The sequence below is a fragment of the Chiloscyllium plagiosum genome, chromosome 30 (assembly GCF_004010195.1).
Source record: "Chiloscyllium plagiosum isolate BGI_BamShark_2017 chromosome 30, ASM401019v2, whole genome shotgun sequence".
Taxonomy (NCBI): Eukaryota; Metazoa; Chordata; class Chondrichthyes; order Orectolobiformes; family Hemiscylliidae; genus Chiloscyllium; species Chiloscyllium plagiosum.
Window position 1 is genome coordinate 23,907,533 of NC_057739.1, and position 25,061 is coordinate 23,932,593.

At 39.6% G+C, this 25,061-nt stretch overlaps 2 protein-coding genes across 3 annotated transcripts in view; one reads left to right on the plus strand and one right to left on the minus strand.

Moving 5' to 3' along the window:
- morn5 (MORN repeat containing 5) overlaps positions 1–3,993 on the minus strand; it is a 30,797-nt gene extending 26,804 nt beyond the window's left edge. For both annotated transcript variants that reach the window (XM_043720110.1, XM_043720109.1), the window contains exon 1: positions 3,905–3,993. In XM_043720110.1, the coding sequence (XP_043576045.1) occupies positions 3,905–3,978 (74 nt within the window). In that variant the 5' untranslated portion in view covers positions 3,979–3,993. The remainder of the gene's footprint in view (positions 1–3,904) is intronic.
- Positions 3,994–4,305: 312 nt separating this feature from the next.
- ndufa8 (NADH:ubiquinone oxidoreductase subunit A8) lies at positions 4,306–20,599 on the plus strand. Its single transcript, XM_043720111.1, has 3 exons — positions 4,306–4,628; positions 8,225–8,390; positions 20,283–20,599. The coding sequence occupies exons 1-3, from the start codon at positions 4,417–4,419 to the stop codon at positions 20,418–20,420; spliced, it is 516 nt and encodes a 171-aa protein (XP_043576046.1). The 5' UTR covers positions 4,306–4,416; the 3' UTR covers positions 20,421–20,599.
- The last annotated feature ends 4,462 nt before the right edge of the window (positions 20,600–25,061 follow it).

The following is a 25,061-nucleotide window of genomic DNA, read 5'->3' on the forward strand; positions in this document are numbered from 1 at the left end:
TAGTGTTACTACTCTCTGAGTAAAGAAACAACCTCTGACATCTGTCCTATATCTATCACCCCTCAATTTAAAGCTATGTCCCCTCCTGTTAGCCATCACCATCTCACTGTCCACCCTGTCTAATCCTCTGATCATCTTGTATGTCTCTATTAAGACATCCCTAACCTTCTTCTCTCTAATAAAAACAGCTTCAAATCCCTCAGCCTTCCCTCATAAGGCCTCCCTCCATACCTGGCAACATCCTAGTAAATCTTCTTTGCACCCTTTCCAAAGCTTCCACATCCTTCCTATAATGCAGAGACCAGAACTGTATGCAAAACTCCAAGTGCAGCTGCACCAGAGTTTTGTATAGCTGCAATATGACCTCATGCATCCAAACTCAATCCCTCTGCCAATAAAAGCTAACACACCGTATGCCTTCTTAACAACCCTATCAACCTGAGTGGCAACTTTCAGGGATCTATGCACATGGACACTGAGATCTCCCTGCTCATCTACACTACCAAGAACCTTAGCATTAGCCCAGTACTCTGTATTCCTGTTACTCCTTCCAAAGTGAATCACCTCACACTTTTCCACATTAAACTCCATTTGCCACCTCTCAGCCCAACTCTGCAGCTTATCCATGTCCCTCTGTAACCAGGAACATCCTTCTGCACTATCCACAACTCCACCAACTTTAGTGACATCCACAAAGTTACTAACCCATCCTTCTACACCCTTATCCAGATCATTTATATAAATGGCAGTGGCCCCAAAACAGATCCTTGCGGTACATTACTCATAACTGAACTCAAGGATTAACATTTCCCGTCAACCGCCACCCTCTGTCTTCTTTCAGCTAGCCAATTTCTGACCAAAACTGCTAAATCACCGTCAATCCCATTCCTCTGTATTTTCTGCAATAGCCTACTTTAGGAAACCTTATCAAATGTTTTACTGAAATCCATATATACCACTTCAACTGTTTTACCCTCATCCACCTGTTTGGTCACCTTCTCAAAAAAACTCAATAAGGATTGTGAGGCACGACCTACCCTTCATAAAACAGTGTTGACTATCCCTAATCAGGTTATTCCTTTCTAGATGATTATAAATCTTCTCTCTTATAATCCTTTCCAACAATTTACCCACAACTGAAGTAAGGCTCACTGGTCTATAATTTCCAGGGTTGTCTCTACCCCCCTACTTGAACAAGAGGACAACATTTGCTATCCTCCAGTCTTTTAGCACTATTCCTGTAGACAATGACAACATAAAGATCAGAACCAAAGGCTCTGCAATCTCCTCCGTAGCTTCCCAGAGAATACTAGGATAAATCCCATCTGGCCCTGGGGACTCATCGATTTTCACACTTTCCAAAATTGCTAACACCTCCTCGTGAACCTCAATCCCATCTTGTCTAATAACCTGTATCTCAGTATTCTTCTCAACAACATTGATTTTTTCCTGTGTGAATACTAACAAAAAATATTCATTCAGCGCCTCTCCTATCTCTTTGGATTCCACGCACAACTTCCCACTAATGTCCTTGACTAGCCCTAATCTTACTCGTCATTCTTTTATTCCTGACAAACCTATAGAAAGTTACGGTTTTCCTTGATTTTACCTGCCACAGACATCTCATGTACCCTCCTGGCTCTTCTTAGGTCACTCTTTAGTTCTTTCCTGGCTAACTTCTATCTCTCAAACGCCCTAGATGAACCTTCATGCCTCATCTTAACATAAGCCTCCTTCTTCCTCTTGACAAGAGATTCAACTTCTTTACTAAACCACGGTTCCCTCGATCGACCACTTCCTCCCTGTCTGACATATACAGGCTTATCAAAGACTTGCAGTACCTATTCCTTGAACATGCTCCACATTTCAGTTGTGCCCATCCCCTGCAGTTTCCTTCCCCATCCTATGCACCCTAAATCTTGCCTAATCACATCATAATTGCCTTTCCCGCACTGTGGCTCAGTGGTTAGCACTGCTGCCTCACATCACCAGGGACCCGGGTTCGATTCCAGCCTCAGACGATTGTCTGTGTGGAGTTTGCACATTCTCCCTGTGTTTGCATGGGTTTCCTCTGAGTGCTCTGGTTTCCTCCCACAGTCCAAAGACGTGATGCTAAATTACCCATAGTGTTAGGTGCATTAATCAGAGGGAAAAGGAACTGGGTGGGTTAATCTTCTGAGGGTCAGCATGGACTTGTGGGCCAAATGGCCTGTTTTCACACTGTAGAGAATCCAATCTAATTTATAACTCTTGCCCTGCAGTATAGTAAACGTAACCGAATTGTGGTCACTATCACCAAAGTGCTCACCTATCTCCAAATCTACCACCTGGCCGGGTCCATTACCCAGTATCAAATCCAATGTGATAGTCCTCTTGTTGGCTTATCTACATACTGTGTCAGGAAACCCTCCTGATACATTAGACAAAAACTGACCCATCTAAAGTACTTGAATTATGGCGTTTCCAGTCACGATTTGGAAAGTTAAAGTCCCCCACAACAACTATCATGTTACTTTCACTCCTATCCAGAATCATCTTTGCAATCTTTTCCTCTACATCTCTGGAACTTTTCGTATGCCTATAGCAAACTCCCAACAGGGTGATCTCTCATTTCCTGTTTCTAACCTCAGCCCATACTACCTGAGAAGAAGAGTCCTCATCAAATGCCCTTTCTGCCACTGTAATACTGTCCTTTGCTGTAATAATGCCACACCTCCTCTTTTTTTGCCACCTTCCCTGATCTTACTGAAACTCCTAAACCCCTGAACCTGTCCCTGCTCTATCCATTTCTCCGAAATGACGACATCGGAGTCTCAGGTACCAACCCATGCTACAAGTTCACCCACGTTATTCCAGATGCTCCTGGTGTTGAACTTCAAACCACCTTCCAGCCTGCCAGCATAATTACTGCGACCTTGAAATCTTATTCATGACCTCATTACTCTCAACCTCCTGTACGCTGGAGCTACAATTCAGGTTTCCATACCCTTGGTTGCAGGGTTTGACTTACAGAAAGAGACTGAATAGGCTAGGGCTATTTTCCCTGGCACATCAGAGGCTGAGGAGTGACCTTATAAACCATGAGGGGTATGGATAGGGTGAATAGCCAAGGTCTTTTCCCCAGGGTAGGGGAGTCAAAACTAGATGGCAAAGGCTTAAGGTAAGAGGGAAAAGGTTTAAAAGAGATATAAGGAACAACATTCTCATGCAGAGGGTGGTGTGTATACTGAATGAGTTGTTACAGGAAGTGATGGAGACTAGAACAATTAGATTCAAAACACATCCGGATGGGTAACATGAATATGAAGGGTTGAGACAGATATGGGCCAAATGCTGACAAATGGGAGTAGATTAATTTAGGGATATCTGATTGGCATGGATGAGTTGGACTGAAAGGTCTGTTTCTGTGCTGCACATTTCTATGACTCAATCGCATACTGGACTCGAAACATTAACTCTGTTTCACTCTCTGAAGATGCTGCCAGACCTGCTGAGTTTCTCCAGCACTTCATCTGTTCAATATAAAGAACTACGGACTCTGGAAACCTGAAGCAAAAATACAGAGTGACTGGAGAAATTCAGTAGTCCTGGCAGCGTTTGTGGAGAAAGACACAGAGTTAAAGTTTCGGAGTCCAGTGACCTCTGTTTTCTCTCCACAGGTTGTGAAAAAGGACTTTCGAAACTTTAAGTCGGTTTTCTCTCCACGGATGCTGCCAGACTTGCTCAATTTCTCCAGCAATTTCTCTCCCTCTGTTTATTTCGGGTGTAGTCGGTCTGCGGTGAAATTTGTGCTGAAGAAAGAGGCCGTGGACTGCATCCCAGGGGAACCCAGAGCAAAGCCCTTCTCCTAAGTCGTGTCCTTGGTCATCGAGAAGCTGGCATTTCAGTCCGCTCCCCCCCATACCTGCCATTGTGATAGTCCCCGATGTAACTGCTGCCTGTGTACTCCATGGCTTCAGGGTACAACGCAATCACCATGGCAACGCCCTTTGACCCGACTATCCCCCTCCAATTAAAAAATCAAAATGAGAAATCAATCCCTAATAAATTAGTTACACATCTCAGAACAATTAATATTTTAACATGCGCACAAATAAATACGGTGAAAGCTAAAAGTGGAAGTTTAAACACATTTGACATTTAAAAGTCAGCCTGGTTTTGATTTAACCAAACCCGCTAGCCACCATTGATTGACAGTCTGATTATCCAATTAGCTACAAGATTATGGCCACGCCTGTCACCATCGTCCGATCACACGGTTAGTGGGCGGGGTCTAATGCAGCAATCACGTTTGGTTGTGTAAGTGTAGCGCATGCGTGATGCCGTGACCTTCTGCCGGCGGTTTGGGCCTGGGGCGCCGCTGCGTCCTGTTCCTAGTCCCCGTTGTATGCGCTAGGCAGGTCGGGCAGTGGGGAAATGGCCACGATAGAGCTGCCGTCGCTGCAGGAGCTCAATGTGCAAGAAGTGAACGTGTCGTCGGCGGTGCTGAAGGCGGCCGCTCACCATTACGGCTCGCAGTGCGACAAGTCCAATAAGGAGTTCATGCTGTGCCGCTGGGAGGAGAAGGACCCGCGGAAATGTCTGCAGGAAGGTCGGAAGGTCAACGAGTGCGCGCTGGATTTCTTCAGGTACTCTAGCCCCACCGAGCCGGGAACTGAGCGGCTCCCACTGCTTTCGATCAACGCCTACATCTACATTGTGGTGAAGGCCGTAAGCAGCCTCGGGCTGGATTTCTCGCCGCCTTCACTGTCCTTCAAAGTGGCAATTCAAGTACAGGACTGTTGGGTCTCTCGGAGACAAATTGTCTGACCATTACTGAAATTTTTGGATGTTGTCACTCGAACGTTGCGAGGAAATATTAGGAAAAGATACAAAGGATTTGGGACCTTTGTGCCAACGGATCAAGTTCCAACACATTGATAGTTTGGACACACGCTTTTCTTTAGACTCGGTCACTCTACAGCTTAACGGCGTGTAGTCAGAGATGACCATCAGTCAATAATGGAGGGAGCAATCAGGAAAGCACAAGAGTCAATCTCACTCTAATTGGAAAATAGTAAAAGTGATAGTTCTTTGAGGCATGCAGTCAGACCCCAGCTGCGTAAAAGGAGGAGCTGACAGAGCAAGAGCTTTATGGTAGGAGACTCAATAGCGAGGTCCACAGACAGGTCTCTCTGTGATTGTAGTCGTGACTCCAGGGTGGTGTTCATTGGAGCCAAATTCAAAGATGTTGCTAACAGCTGTAGGGTAATCTAATGTGGTAGAGTGACAGAAATGGTTGGAAAAAGCTAGCAGTCTGGCTGCATCTGGAGAGAACTCAGAGTTAATCTTTTAGGTCCTTCTTCAGAATTCTGTTTCAACTAATTTGGTGAATGGGATACAGAATAGAGGTAGGACAATGAATGATGCACAGAAAAATGTCAAAAACTCAAGTCAACCAGGCAAAGTGAGTGTATATAATCAAGTTGGGACACAAGTGAACTTGGCAGAATTGGATGGTATTTACTTTCATGCAAAGAGTCTTGTAAGTAAATTGAGGGTGCTGATTGACATGGTCAAGATGACATTGCTTTCACAAAGATATGACTGAGGGATGGGCAGGAATAGCAGCTCATTGTTCCAGATATAGCATCTTCAGGTGATATGGAAAGGAAAGAGAAGGTGTCACAATATTGATGAGGGAATCAATTACTGCAATAAGGAGGGATGCTACCTCGGGCTTCTCAATTGAGGCCATACGGGTAGAACTTAAATAAGAGGAGCGGTCCCAAAGTTGCAACAGTTCCATCCATCCCCAAAACAATCTGGAAGAGAGAGGAGAGTAGATATGCAGGCAAATTTCAGAAGTTTAAAAAAAGTGATATCACCTTTCCGGATATTAGTTGGGATATGCAAAGTGTGAAGGGTTTAGAGGAGGTGGAATTCTTGGTGTGTTCAGGGGGATGTTTAAAAGCCAGCACGTAGGAAGTTGTACAAGGATCAAGCTGTGCTGGATCTGATTTTGGTAAACAAAGCCAAGCAAGTGGTAGAAGTGTCAGTGCTGAAAATGTGTTGCTGGAAAAGCGCAGCAGATCAGGCAGCATCCAAGGAGCAGGAGAATCGACGTTTCCCGCATGAGCCCTCCTTCAGGAGCTGGGCTCCTGAAGAAGGGCTCATGCCCAAAACGTCGATTCTTCTGCTCCTTGGATGCTGCCTGACCTGTGCTTTTCCAGCAACACATTTTTAAGCTCTGATCCCCAGCATCTGCAGTCCTCACTTTCTCCTAGTAGGAAAGAATGGGTAGACAGTGCTGAAAGCAACCCATGTCATGACAGGGCCATGTGTGGGGGTGGTAACAAACATGGAAAGATGGTCTCAGGTTCCAAAGTTATTGAACTAAGTGTTGAGTCTTTGAGGCTGCGTGGTTCCCAAACTGAAAATGAGATGCTGTTCTTCAAGTTTATGCTGATGCTTGCTGGAACACTACAGGTTAGCAACAGAAATGTTGGCATGGGAACACACTGGTGTGTTCAAGTGGCAGGCAACTCGAAGCTCGGTGTCATTTTTACAGGCTGAATGTAGGGTTCTGCAAGCTGGTCACCCAGTCTGTGTATAGGAGATCACAATGTGAACAGTGCATTCAGTAGGCTAGATTGAATGAAGTGCTGCTAAATCACTCCACCTGGAGGGATGGTGAGGAGGGAGGAGATATAATGGGCAAGTGTTGCACATTTTGCAATTGCAATAGAAGCTGCCATGGGGGTGTGGGGAAGTGTTGATTCTGGTGGACGAGGGGTCCAAGGTTTCCTGGTGGGAATGATCATAGTAGAATGCTGGCAAAGGGAATGGGCATCTTGTTGTGGCATCCCTCTCTAACTAATGGAAATGACAGCTTATGATCCTCAATGAGGTTGCTTCCTGGCAACTTTGCAGTTGTTACAATGTCAACAGAGCCCCTCAGGAGAACAGCATTGGCTACAACCGTGGCATTTTTATATTTTTGGCATCTGTCCAGTCATCTGTTCTCTAAGTGAGGATAGCACTCTTGTGCTGCGAATCTGCATTAAACAGCATGGATTTCAGGGACTAATTTCAGGGACAGCCCATAGAACTAGAAGACAGGAACTTTTGTTTGATCAGCCAGACTGAATTTAAATCGGATCCCAAATGTGAAAGACTAACTACTCAGTTGAGTTCTCTATAGAGAAAATTGTTGCTTTTCCTGAAGCTTATGCTTTCTTCATTTTTGTTACCATAGTTGGAGTCTAGGTTTTAATCATGATAGAATGAGTTATGTTCAGTTTAAATCTTTTAATTTTTTAAAAAATTAAACTAGTTTATTACATCCAGCATGATTATGCACAGCATTGAGCTATGTCTAACGTGATATTAAGTTCTTTTTTATTGATTGGCTGGTTCTGCACTAGATAGTGACTGACTAACTACCAATATGTGTTAATGTATGTAACTTTCTGACTATGCAATTGTGCTATGCTGTGAGTCTGACTGACAATCCTAAATCAGTAATGTGTTATATGAATTTCTGTGCTGGTATGATACTAGTTTGGACAATATTTGCTCATTAATCCTGAGTGAGCAAAGCGTTACATTGGTTCAGGCATTGCCTTTATGCTGCAAAATTGATTTTCATTGAGTACCAATGTGCCTGGCTTAAAATTTAGACAAAATAGAACTAGTAGTCATCATGTAACTCATACATTCTGTAAGGCAATGTTTGTACTATTCAAAACCACTTGCCAATGAATTAACACTGTCTTCATTCATAACAGCATAAATATTGTTTTCCCTCTTTTTATGCAGTACTCATTCTGTAGTGGTATTTGTTTAATTTTGTTGCCATTCTGGGAAAAAAAAGTTCTCAACCTATTTACATCCAGAGCAGGTAGGACTTGAACTTGGATCTTCTGGTTCAGTGGTGCACAACAAGAGGTCTCTTTTTTGTTACCTTTTCGTGCCTTATTTATTTCAAATTATAGTTGATTACAACGCTATGTAAAAATATACGGCGCACAGGGCAGCAAGTGAAGATAGTCTTGTAGCATGCCATGCAATTAAGTGTCAAACTTTATAGGGCACATGACAATTATTTGGATCATTATGATAAATTTTGCATTTGATCAACTTCATTTTTTTTCTACCAATTCCAACGTGTTTACTGTCATTTTTCTACATTTGAAGGATTTTGTAGGAACCCAATTGATGCTTGGAAATATTTTTATCCTAGGAAGATAAAAACTCACTGCAGTGAGCCCTTCACAGAGTACTGGACATGCCTTGATTATAGCAATCTGCAGGAGTTCCGTCGATGCCGCAAACAACAAGATGCTTTTGATAACTGTGTGCTAGACAAACTAGGTTGGGTTCGACCAGACCTAGGAGAACTCTCAAAGGTAAAGCAAATTATTTAACACTTACCAAATGCTAAGAATTTAATACAGTTAAAATATTTTATTTTTAAAGTCCATGGACTTGTGTTTTTAAGTGTATTTGACATCAGAATGTCTCAAGAGCTTTACAGTCAGTAAGATTGCCATTGAAGTGTTAGATAGGCAAAGGTCTCACAACCAGTTCATCTCTTGAAGCTGTTTTTGAGATGCAAATGTTGGCTTGATAAAGGAGCAGCCTCACTCTTGTTCAAAGTGTTATGGGCTTTTTAACTGTACCCATGTAGGCACTTGTTTAATCTCTTGTGAAAGATAGCACCTTTGCCAATGTATTATGGAAATGAAGTGCTGTCCTTGTCAGTATACGTTAGAAACTAATGTTGCTACTGATCCAAATTGACACTTAAGATTTTTTTTACTCAGGATCATAGCGAAATATTCCATTTCACTAATTGATCTCCTATGGTTGTGCATCATCCCTTTCACCGTATAGCATTGTGCCTCGGATAATCTCCTGATATGAACTGATTCTGTTACTTTTATTTCTTAAACACTCAGGGCAAATGAATCCTATGCCTCTATTAAGCATACTCTCCCAGTTGAGTGTTCCTATTGTTTTGAATACCTTTAATATCTACATGCCTCTTAGTTTGACAGACTATCCCCCACATTTATTCTTGATGAGAATGCATTTCCTGTTTTTTATTTATTTTTCAGCAGTTTATAGGTACAGTAAATGTTAAATGAGGTTGTCTATATCCCGGTGCTACGAGCTAGTGAGGACAGGAATAGGAGGATAGAGCAGATGTATGCATGGCTGAGGAGCTGGTGTATGGGAGAAGGATTGACAGTTTGGGATCATTGGAATCTCTTTTTTGGGTTAGAAGTGACCTGTACAAGAAGGACGGATTGCACCTAAATTGGAAGGGGACTAATATACTGGCAGGGAGATTTGCTAGAGCTGCTTGGAACGATTCAAATTAGTAAGGTGGAGAGTTGGGACCCAATGAGATAGTGAGGAAAGAGATCAATCTGAGACTGGTACAGTTGATAACAGACACGAGTCAAACAGTCAGGGCAGGCAGGGACAAAACAGAGAGCAAAGTAGGACTGATAAATTAAACTGCAATTATTTCAATGCAAGGGGCCTAACAGGGAAGGTAGATGAACTCAGGGTTTATGGTTAGGAACATGGGACTGGGATATCATAGCAATTACAGAAACGTAACTCAGGAATGGACAGGACTGGCAGCTAAATGTTCCAGGATACATATGCGACAGGAAGGGCAGAAAGGAATGCAAGAGAGGATGGAGAGTGGCCTTTTTGATGAGGGATAGCATTACAGCTGTACTGAGGGACCATAGTCCCGGAAATACATCCAGGGAAGTTATTTGGGTGGAACTGAGAAATAAGAAAGGGATGATCACCTTATTGGGATTGTATTATAGACCCCCTAATAGTCAGAAGGAAATTGAGAAACAAATTTGTAAGGAGAGCTCAGTTATTTGTAAGAATAATAGGGTGGTTATAGTAGGGAATTTTAACTTTCCAAACATAACTGGGACTGCCATAGTATTAAGGGTTTATATGGAGAGGTATTTGTTAAGCGTGTACAAGAACATTTTCAGATTCAGTATGTGGATGTACCTACTAGAGAAGGTGCAAGACCTACTCTTAGGGAAATAAGGCAGGGCAGGTGACTGAGGTGTCAGTGGGGAGCACTTTGGGGTCAGCGACCATAATTCTATTCATTTTAAAATAATGATGAAAAAGGATAGACTAGATCTACAAGTTGAAGTTCTAAATTGGAGAAAGTCCAATTTTGACGGTATTAGGCAAGAGCTTTCAAAGGCTGACCGGGGCAAATGTTCGCAAGTAATAGGACGGCTGGAAAATGGGAAACCTTCAAAAATGAGATAACAAGAGTCCAGCCAAACATAACTGGGACTGCCATAGTTTTAAGGGTTTATATGGAGAGGTATTTGTTAAGCGTGTACAAGAACATTTTCTGATTCAGTATGTGGATGTACCTACTAGAGAAGGTGCAAGACCTACTCTTAGGGAAATAAGCCAGGGCAGGTGACTGAGGTGTCAGTGGGGAGCACTTTGGGGTCAGCAACCATAATTCTATTCATTTTAAAATAATGATGGAAAAGGATAGACTAGATCTACAAGTTGAAGTTCTAAATTGGAGAAAGTCCAATTTTGATGGTATTAGGCAAGAGCTTTCAAAGGCTGACCGGGGCAAATGTTCGCAAGTAATAGGACGGCTGGAAAATGGGAAACCTTCAAAAATGAGATAACAAGAGTCCAGAGACAGTATTTTCCTGTTAGGATGGAAGGAAAGGCTGGTAGGTATAAGGAATGCTGGATGACTAAAGAAATTGAGGATTTGGTTAAGAAAAAAGGATGCATATGTCAGGTATAGACAAGATAGATCAAATGAATCCTTAGAGTATAAAGGCAGTAGGAGTATACTGAAGAGGGAAATCAGGAGGGCATAAAGGAGACATGAGATTGATTTGGCAAATAGAATTAAGGAGAATCCAAAGGGTTTTCACAAATACATTAAGGACAAAAGGCTAACTAAGGAGAGAATAGGGCCCATCAAAGATCAGCAAGTTTTTTTGTGAAGCCGCAGGAGATGGGGGAGATACTAAATGAATATTTTGCATCAGTATTTACTGTGGAAAAGGACATGGAAGGTGTAGAATGTAGGGAAATAGAAGGTGGCATCTTGAAAAATGTCCATGTTACAGAGGAGGAAGTGCTGGATGTCTCAACGCATAAAAATGGATAAATCCCCAGGACCCTAGAACTCTGTGGGAAGCTAGAGAAGTGATTGCTGAGCTTCTTACTTATTTCTATCATCGATCGATAATCACAGGTGAGGTGCCAGGAGATTGGATGCTGGCTAACGTGTTGTCAGTGTTTAAGAAGGGTGGTAAGGACAAGCCAGGGAACTATAGACCAGTGAGCTTGATGTTGGTGGCGTGCAGTTTGTTGGAGGGAATGCTGAGGGCAGGCTGTACATGTATTTAGAAAGGCCTGAACTGATTAGGGATAGTCAACATGGCTTTGTGCGTAGGAAATCCTATCTCACAAAATTGATTGAGTTTTTTGAAGAAGTTACAAAGAGGATTGATGAGGGCAGAGCGGTAGATGTGATCTATATGGACTTCAGTAAGACGTTCGACAAGTTTCCTCATGGGAGACTGGTTAGCAAGGTTAGATCTCATGGAATACAGGGAGAACTAGCCATTTGAATACAGAACTGGCTCCAAGGTAGAAGAGAGGGTAGTGTTGGAGGGTTGTTTTTCAGACTGAAGACCTCTGACCAGTGGAGTGCCACAAGGATCGGTGCTGGGTCAACTACTTTTTGTCATTTATATAAATGATTTGGATGTGAGCATAATAGATATAGTTAGTAAGTTTGCAGATGACACCAAAATTGGAGGTGTAGTGGACAGTGAAGAAGGTTACCTCAGATTACAATGGGATCTTGATCAAATGGGTCAATGGGTTGAGAAGAGGCAGATGGAGTTTAATTCCGATAAATGTGAGGTGCTGCATTTTGGGAAAGCAAATCTTAACAGGACTTATACACCTTAATGGTAAGGTCCTCTGGAGTCTTGCTGAACAAAGAAACCTTGGAGTGCAGGCTCATAGCTCCTTGAAAGTGGAGTCGCAGATAGATAGGATAGTGAAGAAGGCTTTTGACATGCTTTCCTTTATTGGTCAGAGTATTGAGTACAGGAGTTGGGAGGTCATGTTGTGGCTGTGCAGGACATTGGTTAGGCCACTGTTGGAATAATGTGTGCAATTCTGTTCTCCTTCCTATCGGAAAGATGTTGTGAAACTTGAAAGGGTTCAGAAAAGATTTACAAAGATGTTGCCAGGGTTGGAGGATTTGAGCTATAGGGAGAGGCTAAACAGGTTGGGGCTGTTTTCCCTGGAGTGTCGGAGGCTTACAAAATCATGAGGAGCATGGATAGGATAAAATATACAAAGTATTTTCACTGGAGTGGGTGAGTCCAGAACTAGGGGGCATAGGTTGAACCGAAGGGTCTGTTTCCATGCTGTACATCTCTATGACTCTATATACACTTAATGTCCTCTTCCTTGCACTTTTCAATATTTGTGTAGATTTCTTGTACTAAATTCCTCATGAATATTCATAAAAGAACTGCAGTGCTTAAGCATTGGTTTAAACAGGCACATTTTAATTTTTTCTAATGGTCGTCAGGACATAGGCAAGGATGCCAATGTAAAGGGAACAGCATTTTATATTTTAAGAAAAGTGCTCATTAGCTGATAAGTGAACTATGATTTGTTGAGGTATTGTTATGGTGAACGCCCTAGTTAGATGAAGACGACATTCTGCCCGTCACACAAGTGAATGATGTGGTATATGATTTTCATTGTTAATGTGATCCGAGGTGTAAAGCCCATATGTCCCAAGGATGAGCAATTGAATCTAGCAACATGTCCCTTTGGCTGTTTGCAACAAGCAAGCATAGCAAACTTTGTTTAACCAGCATCTTATGAACCAGTACTCTTAAACCAGTGAAAATTATATCTTGAATACTGGAAGTTTAATGTATTACCTCAGTCTCCATGATATCCAAGTGGTCATTTGAGGGTGTGAGTGAGAATGCTGTCTGCCCGATAAGTTTTATTTAAGGTAACGTTGCATTATTATTTTAATTATTTATTATGTGAATGAAGTATAGCAGTGATGTGTATGCCCCTTGCAATAAGTTTCTATTACTTAATGTGTGCTTTTAAATTAATTGTATGGACCTCTTGGTCAACCAGAATATTTGATCAAGTTGTATGCTCCCATTCCCGTAGATGCTGATTAGTAAAATGTTTGCTGTACTGACTATATCCAAGCAGCCTTGACTTAGAACGCTACAGTGTCCAACATAACATGTGGTTCTGTGATTTTATAACATTTGCTAAATAAACCTATGTGTGTGCTAAGAATTAGGTTGGCAACTAATTTAAGATTCAGTCAGGCTTGCAATGTTGTGGTGCACTTGCACATATAGGAAGCTACAGATATTGATACATGGGGCTTTGTTCTTTGCAGACAAAGAACATGTACACATTGTGCCTGTTTCAGCTCCAAAAATTAAGTAACAGCTATTTTCATTGCCCTGAGAAATGAACTGATCGGAGTAAATCTGCTTAGTTTACATTTAAACACAGGTTGCCAATTAACAGTAAGCATATTACTGGTGCATACTTCCTAGCAATAACTCTACCAATCAGAGTCCACTTGTCAATTAATGAACACTGCTGTGTTATAAAGAGCAACAACATTTTACCCTGTGTAATGGTATTGTGAATGTCTTGATGAGTGCAAAGGAAAATCTTTAGTATAATGTGTATTTTTTCCAGCAATACTTGAGGTCTGTACTACCAAACAACTACTTGCAGTACCATGTGGTGCCTTGACATAACCTACTTTGACATTTCATCACTTTTTTTTTGCTTGTGCATCCCAATATTTTCTTAGCTTTTGTAAAAGTTTTTCACTACTTCCAGTCCCCTTATTTTTTATTTGCATGCATTACTTTTCCTACTGTTCATCACTGTCAGTATTAATATTTTCATGAAATTATTTGTAAAGATGCAAATCTTGGTTACTTTATATTTTTAATTGTGGACTGAATTAGAAAAAAGACTGACATCAAAGGACTGAAGAATTGCTGTATAGTCTTGTCTTTTTCTGCAAAAATGCAGTAGTTCTGTTCTGTTGCGTAATAGCAGTACCATTTAAACTAATAGAGCCGGAATTGCATTATAACCCATACATGCTTTAAAAGTTTGTGCTACAGAAAGTATCCCCAATTCATCATCGCGTTATAGCAAATTCATGTGGTCAAAATGCACGTTATAGCAGAACGGCCTGTATTTTTAAAAAGCAAGTTTTAACACTGTTGCTTTGCAAGCGGTGTGGGAAGATTTAACTAGTTGGCGTGGCATTACGCCAGCAGTAGGCAGGTGATTGGTTTATGCAGCTGTGACTAGTTGTGGATGCGAAAGGTCATAAGCCCGACGACAGCTCTGTAAGTGTCTGGGTAGCTGAACAGCTTGAGTGTGAACAATACATTTGAGAAACCCTCAGATCTCTGGAAGGGGAGGTGGTGTATGTGTTTATGTCTCAGCTAAAATGCTTAAACTTTTTTTTTGGAAAAAGTCAGTTTTCATCGCTATTTGATGTAAGCTGTTGCTTTTGAATAATAATAATAATAAGTCAGGCTCTATAATTTGAGAACCAGTTACTCTAAGCCTTCTGCAGAACTAAGAACCCAAAGAAAAAGCTTGGAGAATTAAAAGATATTGCAAACAAATGGAACATCTCTCTTGAATCCTGAAGACCGGTGACATTGAGCTGTATCCCCACTACTTTTTCCCCATCTGTCCATAAAAGCGTTTATTTTTTTCTCTGTGTTGGGTGGGTTTTACAAGGGACTTAGAATTTTAACTAAGTGTTATATCTAATTTTACCTCTAAACTGCATGGCTGCTCGGAAGGCCGGTGTACGTTGACCAGTTAGCCAATGAATGGTTACCACTAGTGGAAAGTGCAGGACCTCTGAGGTCCACCCAGCAGCAAAATAAGAAAACAGGCAATGTTGATATATTAGCTTGTTACATTAGCTACCTTCCAATCTGTAAGAACTGTTCCAGATTCTATAGAATCTTAAAGAATAACAACCAATGCATCCATTCTTTCTAGGGCTACTTCCTTAACTACTCTGGAATGTAGAATTATCAGATCTCTGGTTTATTGGCCTTCAATCTCATCAATTTCCCCAACAGTTTCCCTACTAATACTGATTTTCTTCAGTTCCTCCCTCTCTCTCATCCCTGTGTTCTCCAACTTTTCTGGCATGTTATTTATGTCCTCCTGTGTGAAGACAAAATGAAAGTATGTATCGTGTCAGACATTTTTGCTTTCCTATCATAAATACCCCAGCATTTCTGACCTACATTTGTCTTCACCAATCTTTTTATCTTCACATATCTATAGAAACTTTGGTCAGTTTATATGTTCCCCACAAGCTTACTGTTGCACTCTAGTTTCTGTTTTTTAATCAATCCCTTTGTTGTTCTTTGAATTCTAAACGATTGCCATTCCTCAGGCTTGTTTTCTTTTTCTGGATAATATTAGATCTAATATTGGACCTAATATTATCTCTAATTTCCTTTGTAAGGCATGATTTGGTTACTTTTGTGCCAGACAGGAATGAAAAGTTGTTGCAGCTCACTCATGTGCTCTTTGAATGTTTGCCATTGCTTTTTCGCCAACATCCCTTTAAATAACATTCCCCAGCCTATTGTAGCCAACTTATGCCTCATACCATCCAAGTTAGATCTATTAGAATATATTTAGACTCAGGGCGCTACTCTCAGAATCAATATGTCACTCTCCATCTTGATGAGGATTTCTATCTCTTTATGGTCACTCATCTTGAAGAGACCTCAAATAAATTGCAGCAAGAAATGAGTAATTACCTCAATACCCAATCTAAATTGGCCTCTCATTGATTCCTCAATATATTGGGACAGAAAATCATCCCATGCACAATCCAGGATTTTCTCCTATATAGTATTCTTACCAATTTGATTTGCCCAATCTGTATGCAGACTAAGGTCCGCCGTAATTTACGGATGTTCCGTTTTTGCATGAATGTCTAATTTCCTGTTGAATTGCATTCCTAACATCTCCCCTACAGTTTGGAGTTTGTGTACAACCCCCACTAATGTCTTTTATCCCTTGTGTTTCCCAGTTCTACCTATATAGATTCCACGTTGTCAGAATTTAATCCTCCTTCGTTGTCACATTAATTTTTTTTAAATGCAATGTCACCACCTTCCTAAATACTGAATCTGCCTCAATAGTCAGTTCCCCTCTGGTCACTTTACTGTCACTAATCTGCAATCTGGACCATATCATATCTGTTTCCATCTATTTGTGTGATTAATTCATAGCGTTTTTGCGAATGCTCCAAGCATTAAGGCACGAAACCGTAAGGCTTGGTCTCCTGAACATTCCTTGTCCTGTTCCCATTATTTTTCACTGTGTCCCTGTTTCATCCTGGCCTCTGATTTCTCTGCCTATCACTTCTTATTATCCTTTCAGTCATTTGTTCTTGTCCTTGATTCTGTTTCCTTGCATAGTTTCCCCTCCCCCTGCTATTTTAGTTTAAAGCATCTCCAGCTGCTTTACCTAATACTTTATCTAGGCCAGCGGTCCTGCTCTTGCCCATTTGTGACCTGTTCTATTCGTACTGCTTCTACCTCCAAGAATCTGTTCTGTGCATCAAAAAATCTGAAATCCTTCCTCTTCCACTATCTCTTCAGCCACATACTCATATGATATATCTTGCCATTTCTTCTCTGACTAGCATGTGATACTGGTAGTAATCCTCAGAGCACTACCTTTTTTGGGGTCTTATTTTTGAATTTACTTTCTCACTCCCCATATTGTTGCTTTTAGGTCCTCATCCTTTTTTTGGCAATGTTATTTGTACAATGTGCACCAGGGCCGCTAATTGTTTACTCTCTTTGCCGACCCCCCCTCCACAGAATGTCCTGTAACCATAGCATGCACACATTTGCTTAAATATCTGATCAATAATTTATCTGCCTACAGTGATGAGGAAAAAATTAAACAGAACTTTAAATGTTAGTGATTCAATTTATTTTTAGCATGTGTTAACATTTATGGTATTTGGTGTACTGACAAGAATTTGTTCATTCATTAATGGGAAAGGTAAATATAGTATTCAGGCAGTCCCTGGGTTACAAACAGGTTCTGTTCCTCAATATGTTCATAAATAGATCTGTATGCAAGTTGGAACAGAATACAATACAACATAAAATAGTTGTTCACAAGTACAGGCAAAGGTTTGCATGCTGTATCTCTTGAGTTAATATGATCTTAAATTGGAAGTTCTTAAATCAGGGACTTCCTGTATATAAAACCTGTTTTGACTAAGTTGATGTGAAATGCTTCATTATTGCTACCTCGTTTTATGAAATAAAAATGATGCGTTGTGCTTAATACCATCAATGAGGCCTGCCATCGGATTGCTGTGCGGTTTAAAGTCTGATGTAATATAATCACCACCAAGTAGTGATTTGCATTTGATACTGATCCTTTAACCTGAATTGCCCAATATAAGGAAGCCACTTTTTTTTAACTTGCAATGAAAAATTAGTAAAACATGCAGTCCTTTGAACTGAAACTATTGCTGCTCACTCTCTTTACCGTCCAAAATGAAATGGAACTTCTGTGCTTTAAGTTGTATGACACAACTAGAGATTCTTGGCTATTATCAGGTGTGTTAGGAATATCTCTTTATTTTAGTTATTCTCTTTTAAATTAGTTTGTACCATGGCATCTTGCATGCAGTCTTTATGCACATCCTACTTCAGCGTTCCTCAGCTAGCTTGGCTATCATCCAGCTATAAATATTTTGCAGAATTTTGAGGAACTGTTTGCCAGCGTCCTCCTCGGAGAACTGAACCTAATGTTAATAATTGTGAGAAAAACAATTCTGTACGAAAATAGGCATCAAACCAAGATTTTGTTTCACTTCATGTCACTAGGCTTTATTATTTGTACATTTTATATTTTGTTTGATTATTTTTGTGTAACTGTAGCATAGTCGAATAATGCACATATGATTTGAATTCTCCGATCTGGATCGAGGCTCAACGTTTTGTAATTCATATTTTTTTGTTAGTAATAGTGACATTGTTATTTTCTATAAAGTGACTCTGTACCTGAGCTGTCTTTTGCACAAAAAATAAGTTGCGTTAGTAAATTGTCTGTACTTTTCTCACAATTAGTAGCAAATTACATGCAGGTACTTTTTTAGATAGAAAATGTAAGCTGAACTGGGATGAAGATATTTACGCTTGCTGGATACGTCCGTCAAGGAATCAGTGGCTCATTGTATCTCAATAACTGACATTACAAAGCACATGGAAGTGGCTATTTAGCAAACTTTTGTAAGTGTACCAGAACTCTGGAGTTGTACCTATAGGAAAAGAATGAGCAGGCTGTCATTTTTCTGTTGAAAGAAAAATGCTGAAGGGTAGCTTAATAGATAAATTATATAAGGATTAATTAGAAATTTAATTATGTAAGATTTGAACAGAGTACACAGGAGGAGAGAGTGGTACCTCCTTTTTGGGGAGAAGCCAAGTCAAAAGCCTATCAATATTAGGTAGCCATCAATATATCAAACAGGAAATTCAGATTCTACTTATTTTACAAAGTACTTAAGGCAAATTGTCTAGGAGAAGCTATATCCACGTATGAGGAAGAAAGAATAAACTTTATGTTTAGAGTTAGGTGAAGGATTGGAAGCTGTTTGATTGTGTAAGCACTAGTATGGATGAGTAGGGGTCACAGCATGTTTCTGTGCTGTATATTCTACAGTTAAAGTGGGGATGTAAAACTTACAAAATTTTAACTTTTTAAAACACTATATTTTGGTGAAATCTGACTAATTTGTTTAAATCTTAATACTAAATTCTTGTACCAAACTTCAATGTCTTCATGCATTCTGATCAAACATAAGATGTGTAATTCCAAGGTATTTGATGCAACAAAGTAATAAGTTTGAACCTTCAGCGTACAAACTTATTTAAATCATTTAAGGGCTAAGCTGTGATGCATTGTACAATTCCACACTCGTTTAGAAGTACACATCAGCAGTATCCTCTCTCAGCTCAAAATTGAGTTGATAGTTTTCCTAAGATCTACAAACTTGGGTGAATTGCTGATTTTTTTTTCCACAACCACTCTTGTAAATATGCAAAATCTCTTGGGGCATCCTATTATGTGCTAATCTTGTTATTTGTCTTTTGAAATAAAGAGGTGTTGTTTCAGAAGTTCTTTCAATACTTGGCATGTATCCACGATAGCACTTTATAAAACTATGCAAGAGTTCTCATAAAAGACATTTTACAATTGAATGAATAGTATTGATGTAAATTGGGTCTGTTATATAAAAGAAGTGATGACCTCTGTTGTACATTTGGTTGTAAATCAATCAGTTCATGCACCACAGGAAAATAATATTGTGCCAGATGACTAGATTTAACATGTTCCAGTGTAATACTGGGTCAGTTTTCTGAACAAACAAGTTTGACTTGGACTTTGTGTATTTTCAGGTTGTAATATTTCACTAGTTACTGAGCATTACACCCTCAAATTGCATTGTGGATTGAGTATTATTCAAGTGGTTCAAAAGTTGAACTTGCAGATCCAAATTACAATAACTAAATTAGAAACTGCTTTTGCTGGGAATTAGTTATACACTTTAATGATTCTAATAAGCCATTTGTCACTGCTGAAGAGAGCTGAGCTGTAGTATTCAGCAGCCACATCTCCGAATTTTTTAAAAAAATGTAGGTAGTACTTTGTTTTTTAAAATGTTCAGGCAATCTTTAGTAATAGGAAGAATATGACCGTTCTTCGGATGCTGCTTTAAATTTTGGTCAGGAATCATCAAGTAGCACACTTGCTTTTATAGTTATTTCCTTCAGTAATGATCTCTATGAACTATAAGTTTGTATGGTTTGGGATTATGGCAATGTGATTATGACTAATTTTAATCTGAATTAATTAAGTGAAATATTGCAATAAAGTTATTTTTGTTTGTAGCTTGGTTTCACCTTTTGAGCTTCGCTGAAATATTTTGCAGATTGATGCTTGGTTGAGTTTATACTGTGTATTATACTTTTTTTAAAAAAATGCATAGCACTTGTGATATAGATATGTTTCCATATGAACTTTGTGTGTTTTAGCTTTGTGAAGTGCATTTCTCTATTGATTCAATTCATTATTCCCATTTTATTTCATAGGTTACCAAGGTGCAGACAGACCGACCAATCCCTGAGAATGTCTATCATTCCAGGCCACGGCCAGAGCCTAACCCAGTCATTGAGGGAGAGTTACAACCTGCTAAACATGGCAGCAGGCTTTTCTTCTGGAACTGGTGAAGGATAAAGTTATGCTACACATTCAGAGAGACTGATTGACTGAATTTAAATAATTTGTGTGTGATTGTACTAACCCAAGTAGGTGTTTAAAGATACCTGGGGCCAGTTGTACCACAGACATCCCTATCATTGGTGTATACAAATAACGTTGAGAGAAATAAAAATATAATTTAACAATGCTCTTGAAGTTACGACATTGTTCTCTTTCACCTTGCCTGACACCTTATTTATATAGCACATTTTAACCTCGTCAAATATTCCTATGACCTATGAAGAGGGGTTATTATCAAATAAAATTTAACCTTGGAGCTATGTAAAGATGTTTGAGCAGATGGTTAAATGCTTAGTGATAGTCAGATTTTAAGGAGTTTCTTAAGAAGCAGAGGTTTGAGATAATTCCAGAGCTTAAGACATCACTATTTGAAGACATGGCTGTCAATTATTCAACATCAGGGTTTACAAGAGACTGGGGTAGGAGAAAATAACATTTGGTAAGTTTGGGGTGGAGTCTTGAAAACAGTTCTCTGCAGGCAATGAAGTTGTGAATGCATTGATCTGTACTACTTATTACATGTGTACAGACTAAGTGCAGTACTGAAACTACTGATTTGTTGTTTTGATATGCCTAAATGCAAGTTTGAGAGCTATCATAAACATGCAAATTCAAGAAGGTATACAGTCAAGTGTTCAATTCAATTACAGAACAGAAATCATTCAGATGGAATTCCTTCAGAAATATCTAGGGACTTTTTATGCTGTGAGTGTGTGTGTATAGAAATACTTATATGCATTTTAAAGAACATCCCATGGTATACATATGTTTTCTAATAGCAGACTTTTAAACAAAACTATTATGCTCTGATCCAGAAGTTCCATTTGGTATTGTACATAATCAATCTGTTCAGAGATGTCATTGAACACCTTTGGCGCAGATGGGACTTGAACCTGGGCCCCATTGGTCCAGAGATGGAGACACATTACTATTGCACTGAGTGTACTGATTTGGTCTTGTAACTTTGTGAAATTGAATCATGTGAGAATTAGCAATTATTCTTGCCATAGTCTACTTTCTGGATTAAATAACTTCAGAATGCTGCATATTGAATCGATGGATTTTTACAGATAAATGCAAAACATTACAGTTAGTGATGAACAAGAATTTTTGGATTTGCATTTGAGAAACCTGTAACACACAGACTTCAGTAGGAAAAACATTAAGAAGATGCAGCACGCTGGTTTGAATCCTGTTTTATTTTTAACTTGGCTCTTCAGATGAGTTCATTAATATTTGTAAAAATTTGGCAGTGTCATAAAAAATTAATAATATAGTTAAATATGATTCAAAAGATTTGATCAACATTTATATCTACAAAGTTCCAAACACAATTACTCATTTATCAGACAAACGCATATGTTACCTAAAGTGTACATCAGTCACAATGTGCATGCAATTAATTTGGTGTAAATAGCAGATGTTTCTTGTTTCCTGAACAATGTAATGATTAGCAATTTAAAGGCATGCAAGTTTACAGTATAAAATAAGCATTCAGCCCACTATCTTTTTATAGGGCAATCTGAAACTAATCCTGTTTTCTGTCTTTAGCCCTCTAACAACTACTGCTTCTAGTATTTTGCCATATTTCCCCTAAAAGCAAATTGGTGTCCACCTCACTCATTCCATGTAGTACAACATTCCATACTTAAGCAACTGTGTACAAAGAAACCTAACTAATCCTCTTGCCATAACTTCCGACCATGGTTCCCCAATCAGGTGGAATAATGTTTTACCTATTAATTCTAATTGAAATTCAGTTTTAGAAAGGTTTCATTGACATATTTACTACAATGGAACTGATCACAGCATTTCAGTGTCTGATAATTACCATTTCCTATCCTTGGGACTATCCTGCTGGATCTAATGTCAGTTTTATAAATTGGGCAGTACTCCAGCTGGTGATGTAACCTTGGAAAATGAATTTTGTTCAACCTCTAATATTTATATAACTCAATATTCTGTTTTAATCTGATGCATGACCAAGAAAACTTAGACTTGTCACAACTATGCATAATTTTCAGAAAAGCACACCTAAAATTTCACATTCCGGAATGTATGGTATACTTGAATGCTGTGGTTTGGATCTTTTTATAGCAGATTGTTGATTGAAATGACCCAAGTGTTACATGAGTACATTCTAGTATATTCCACTGTGCTGTAAAACATAATATGAATCTTTGCCTTTCAAGGATTAGAAACTTCAATGGATTAGTGACTATGATGGGCTATTCTGACAGTATAAAAGCTCAACTTGTCACAAAATGTTAAGTAACTTTGATTAAAGATAATTGCAGTCTTGTGTGCTGTTTTTTCCTAGCTTTTGAGTAAACCCAGTTTTGCTCATTTTTGTCTCTTTGGTTTCGCATTTACCCAATGGAACGTTTAAAAATTAGATGTATTGGCAAAGAATGTTCTGCATCATGGTTTGTATTTAGATTTGAATAGTCCTGAGATTTCCAACACCCAGGAGATGAGGGTAGCAGATGCATAGAAGAATGAGGTCCCTTCAAGCCCTTTGTCATCTTGACAAATACATTGTCTTTTCTCATTGTCATTGAGTCAAAATCTTGAAGCTCTGTATCTAGTAGAACTTTGAGAGTACTGTCACATTGTAGCAGGAATCTCTACGACCATATCATTAGCAACTATGAATGACAATAAATATCAGCCTTGTCAGCAAATGTTTAATCCTGCAAAATAATTTGTGCATTGATCATATTAACTTGCCTATTACTTTTGCAGTGATCAGAAATATTACATTAATTGACAAAGAGGGGCTTCATTTATTTTGTTTGAAATACCTTTTCATTTCCTGGATTTGAAAAATGGTAGACTGAGTTTCTGTAAGATATAGGAGTAGAATTAGGCCATTCAGTCATAGAGGAGTACAGAACAGAAACTTCAGTTCAACTCATCCAACTCCCAACCTAATCTCGTCCCATTTGCCAGCACTTGGCCCTCTAAACCCTTCCTATTCATATACCCATTCAGATGCCTTTTAAATGCTACAATTGTACCAGCCTTCACTACTTCCTCTGGCAGCTCATTCCATACATTCCTAACTCTGTGTGGAAAAAGTTGCATTTTTTCCCTTTTATATCTTTCCCCTCTCTCCCTAAACCAATGCACTCTAGTTCTGAACTCCCCCACCCCAGGGAAAAGGCTTTGTCTATTTATCCTATCCATACACCTCAAATTTTATAAACCTCTATAAGGTTACACCCCACCCCCAGCCTCCAATGTGCCAAGGAAAGCAGCCCCAGCCTATTCCACATCTCCCTATAGCTCAAATACTCTACTGTAGCTGAAGTTTCTCAAACCCGTTTTCCTGCCTCGATCCCCTTAAAAATCAAGAACTTATTTCTTTCTTTAATATACTTAATGACTTTGATTCCACAGATTCAGGAAAGCAGCCCCAGCCTATTCCACATCTCCCTATAGCTCAAATACTAGCTGAAGTTTCTCAAACCTGTTTTCCTGCCTCGATCCCCTTAAAAATCAAGAACTTATTTCTTTCTTTAATATACTTGATGACTTTGATTCCACAGATTCATCAACCTCTGGCTGAAGAAATTCCTCCTTGTCTCAGTTCTAAAGAGTGTCCCACCACCCTGAGACTGTGCCCTCGAGTCTTAGTCTCTCATACTAATGGAAACATCATCATCTTATCCATTCTATGCAGCTCTCTCTGTATCCTCCAAGTTTCAATCAGATTCCCCCTTGTCCTTCTAAATTCTATTGTGCACTGATCCAGAGTTTTCATGTGAAAAGCCCTTCATCCCCTGGATCATTCTTGTAAACCTCCCCTGGGCCCCTCCAAAATCAGCACAGCCATCCTGAGATACAGAGCCCAGAACTGCTCACACTATTACAAATTTGTTCTGGAGAGATTGTTAAAACAGCCTCAGCAGTACATCTGTGCTCTTATTTTCTAGCCCTTTTGAAATGAATACCAACATTACATTTGTCTTCCTAACCATCAACAGAACCTGCATCTGAATTCTGAATAAGGACTTTCAAGTCCCTTTTTCTTGCAGATTAAAAAGCTTTACCCTGATTAGAAAGTAGTTTACACGTCTCGTCTTTCATCATAATATACAACCCCACACTTTGCCACATTGTATTCTGTCACTTTTTTTATCCACTCACCTAGCATGCCCATGCCCATGTCCAAGTCCTACTGCAGCCTCCCTGCTTCCATAACATTTCCTATCCCTCCACCTGTCTTTGTGACATCTGCAAACTGAGCAACAATGCCCTCAGTTCCTTCATCCAGATCATTAATGTATAACAGGAATAGTTATGGTCCTAACATTGACCTCTGTGGGACTCTACTAGTTATTTCATGCCATCCTGATAAAGACTCTACAACTCTACCAGTCAGCTAATCCTCTGTCAATGCCAGTACCTTATCCCAATGCCATGGGCTCTTATTTAGCAGACCACTGTGTGGTATGTTGTCAAAGGTCTTCTGGAAATCCAAATGAATCATTGGCTTTGCCTAACTTGCTTGTTACTTCCTTAAAGAATTCTGACAAGATTTGTCAGGTATGAACTCCCCTTGTCAAAGCTGTGCTGACTCAGCC

Excerpts from the sequence above, each read along its gene's own strand:
- ndufa8 (XM_043720111.1), top strand. The coding sequence starts at position 4,417 with ATGGCCACGATAGAGCTGCCGTCGCTGCAGGAGCTCAATGTGCAAGAA. Across the intron at positions 4,629-8,224 it reads TGCGCGCTGGATTTCTTCAG|GAAGATAAAAACTCACTGCA; the intron begins GTACTCTAGCCC and ends TTTTTATCCTAG. Across the intron at positions 8,391-20,282 it reads ACCTAGGAGAACTCTCAAAG|GTTACCAAGGTGCAGACAGA; the intron begins GTAAAGCAAATT and ends TTTATTTCATAG.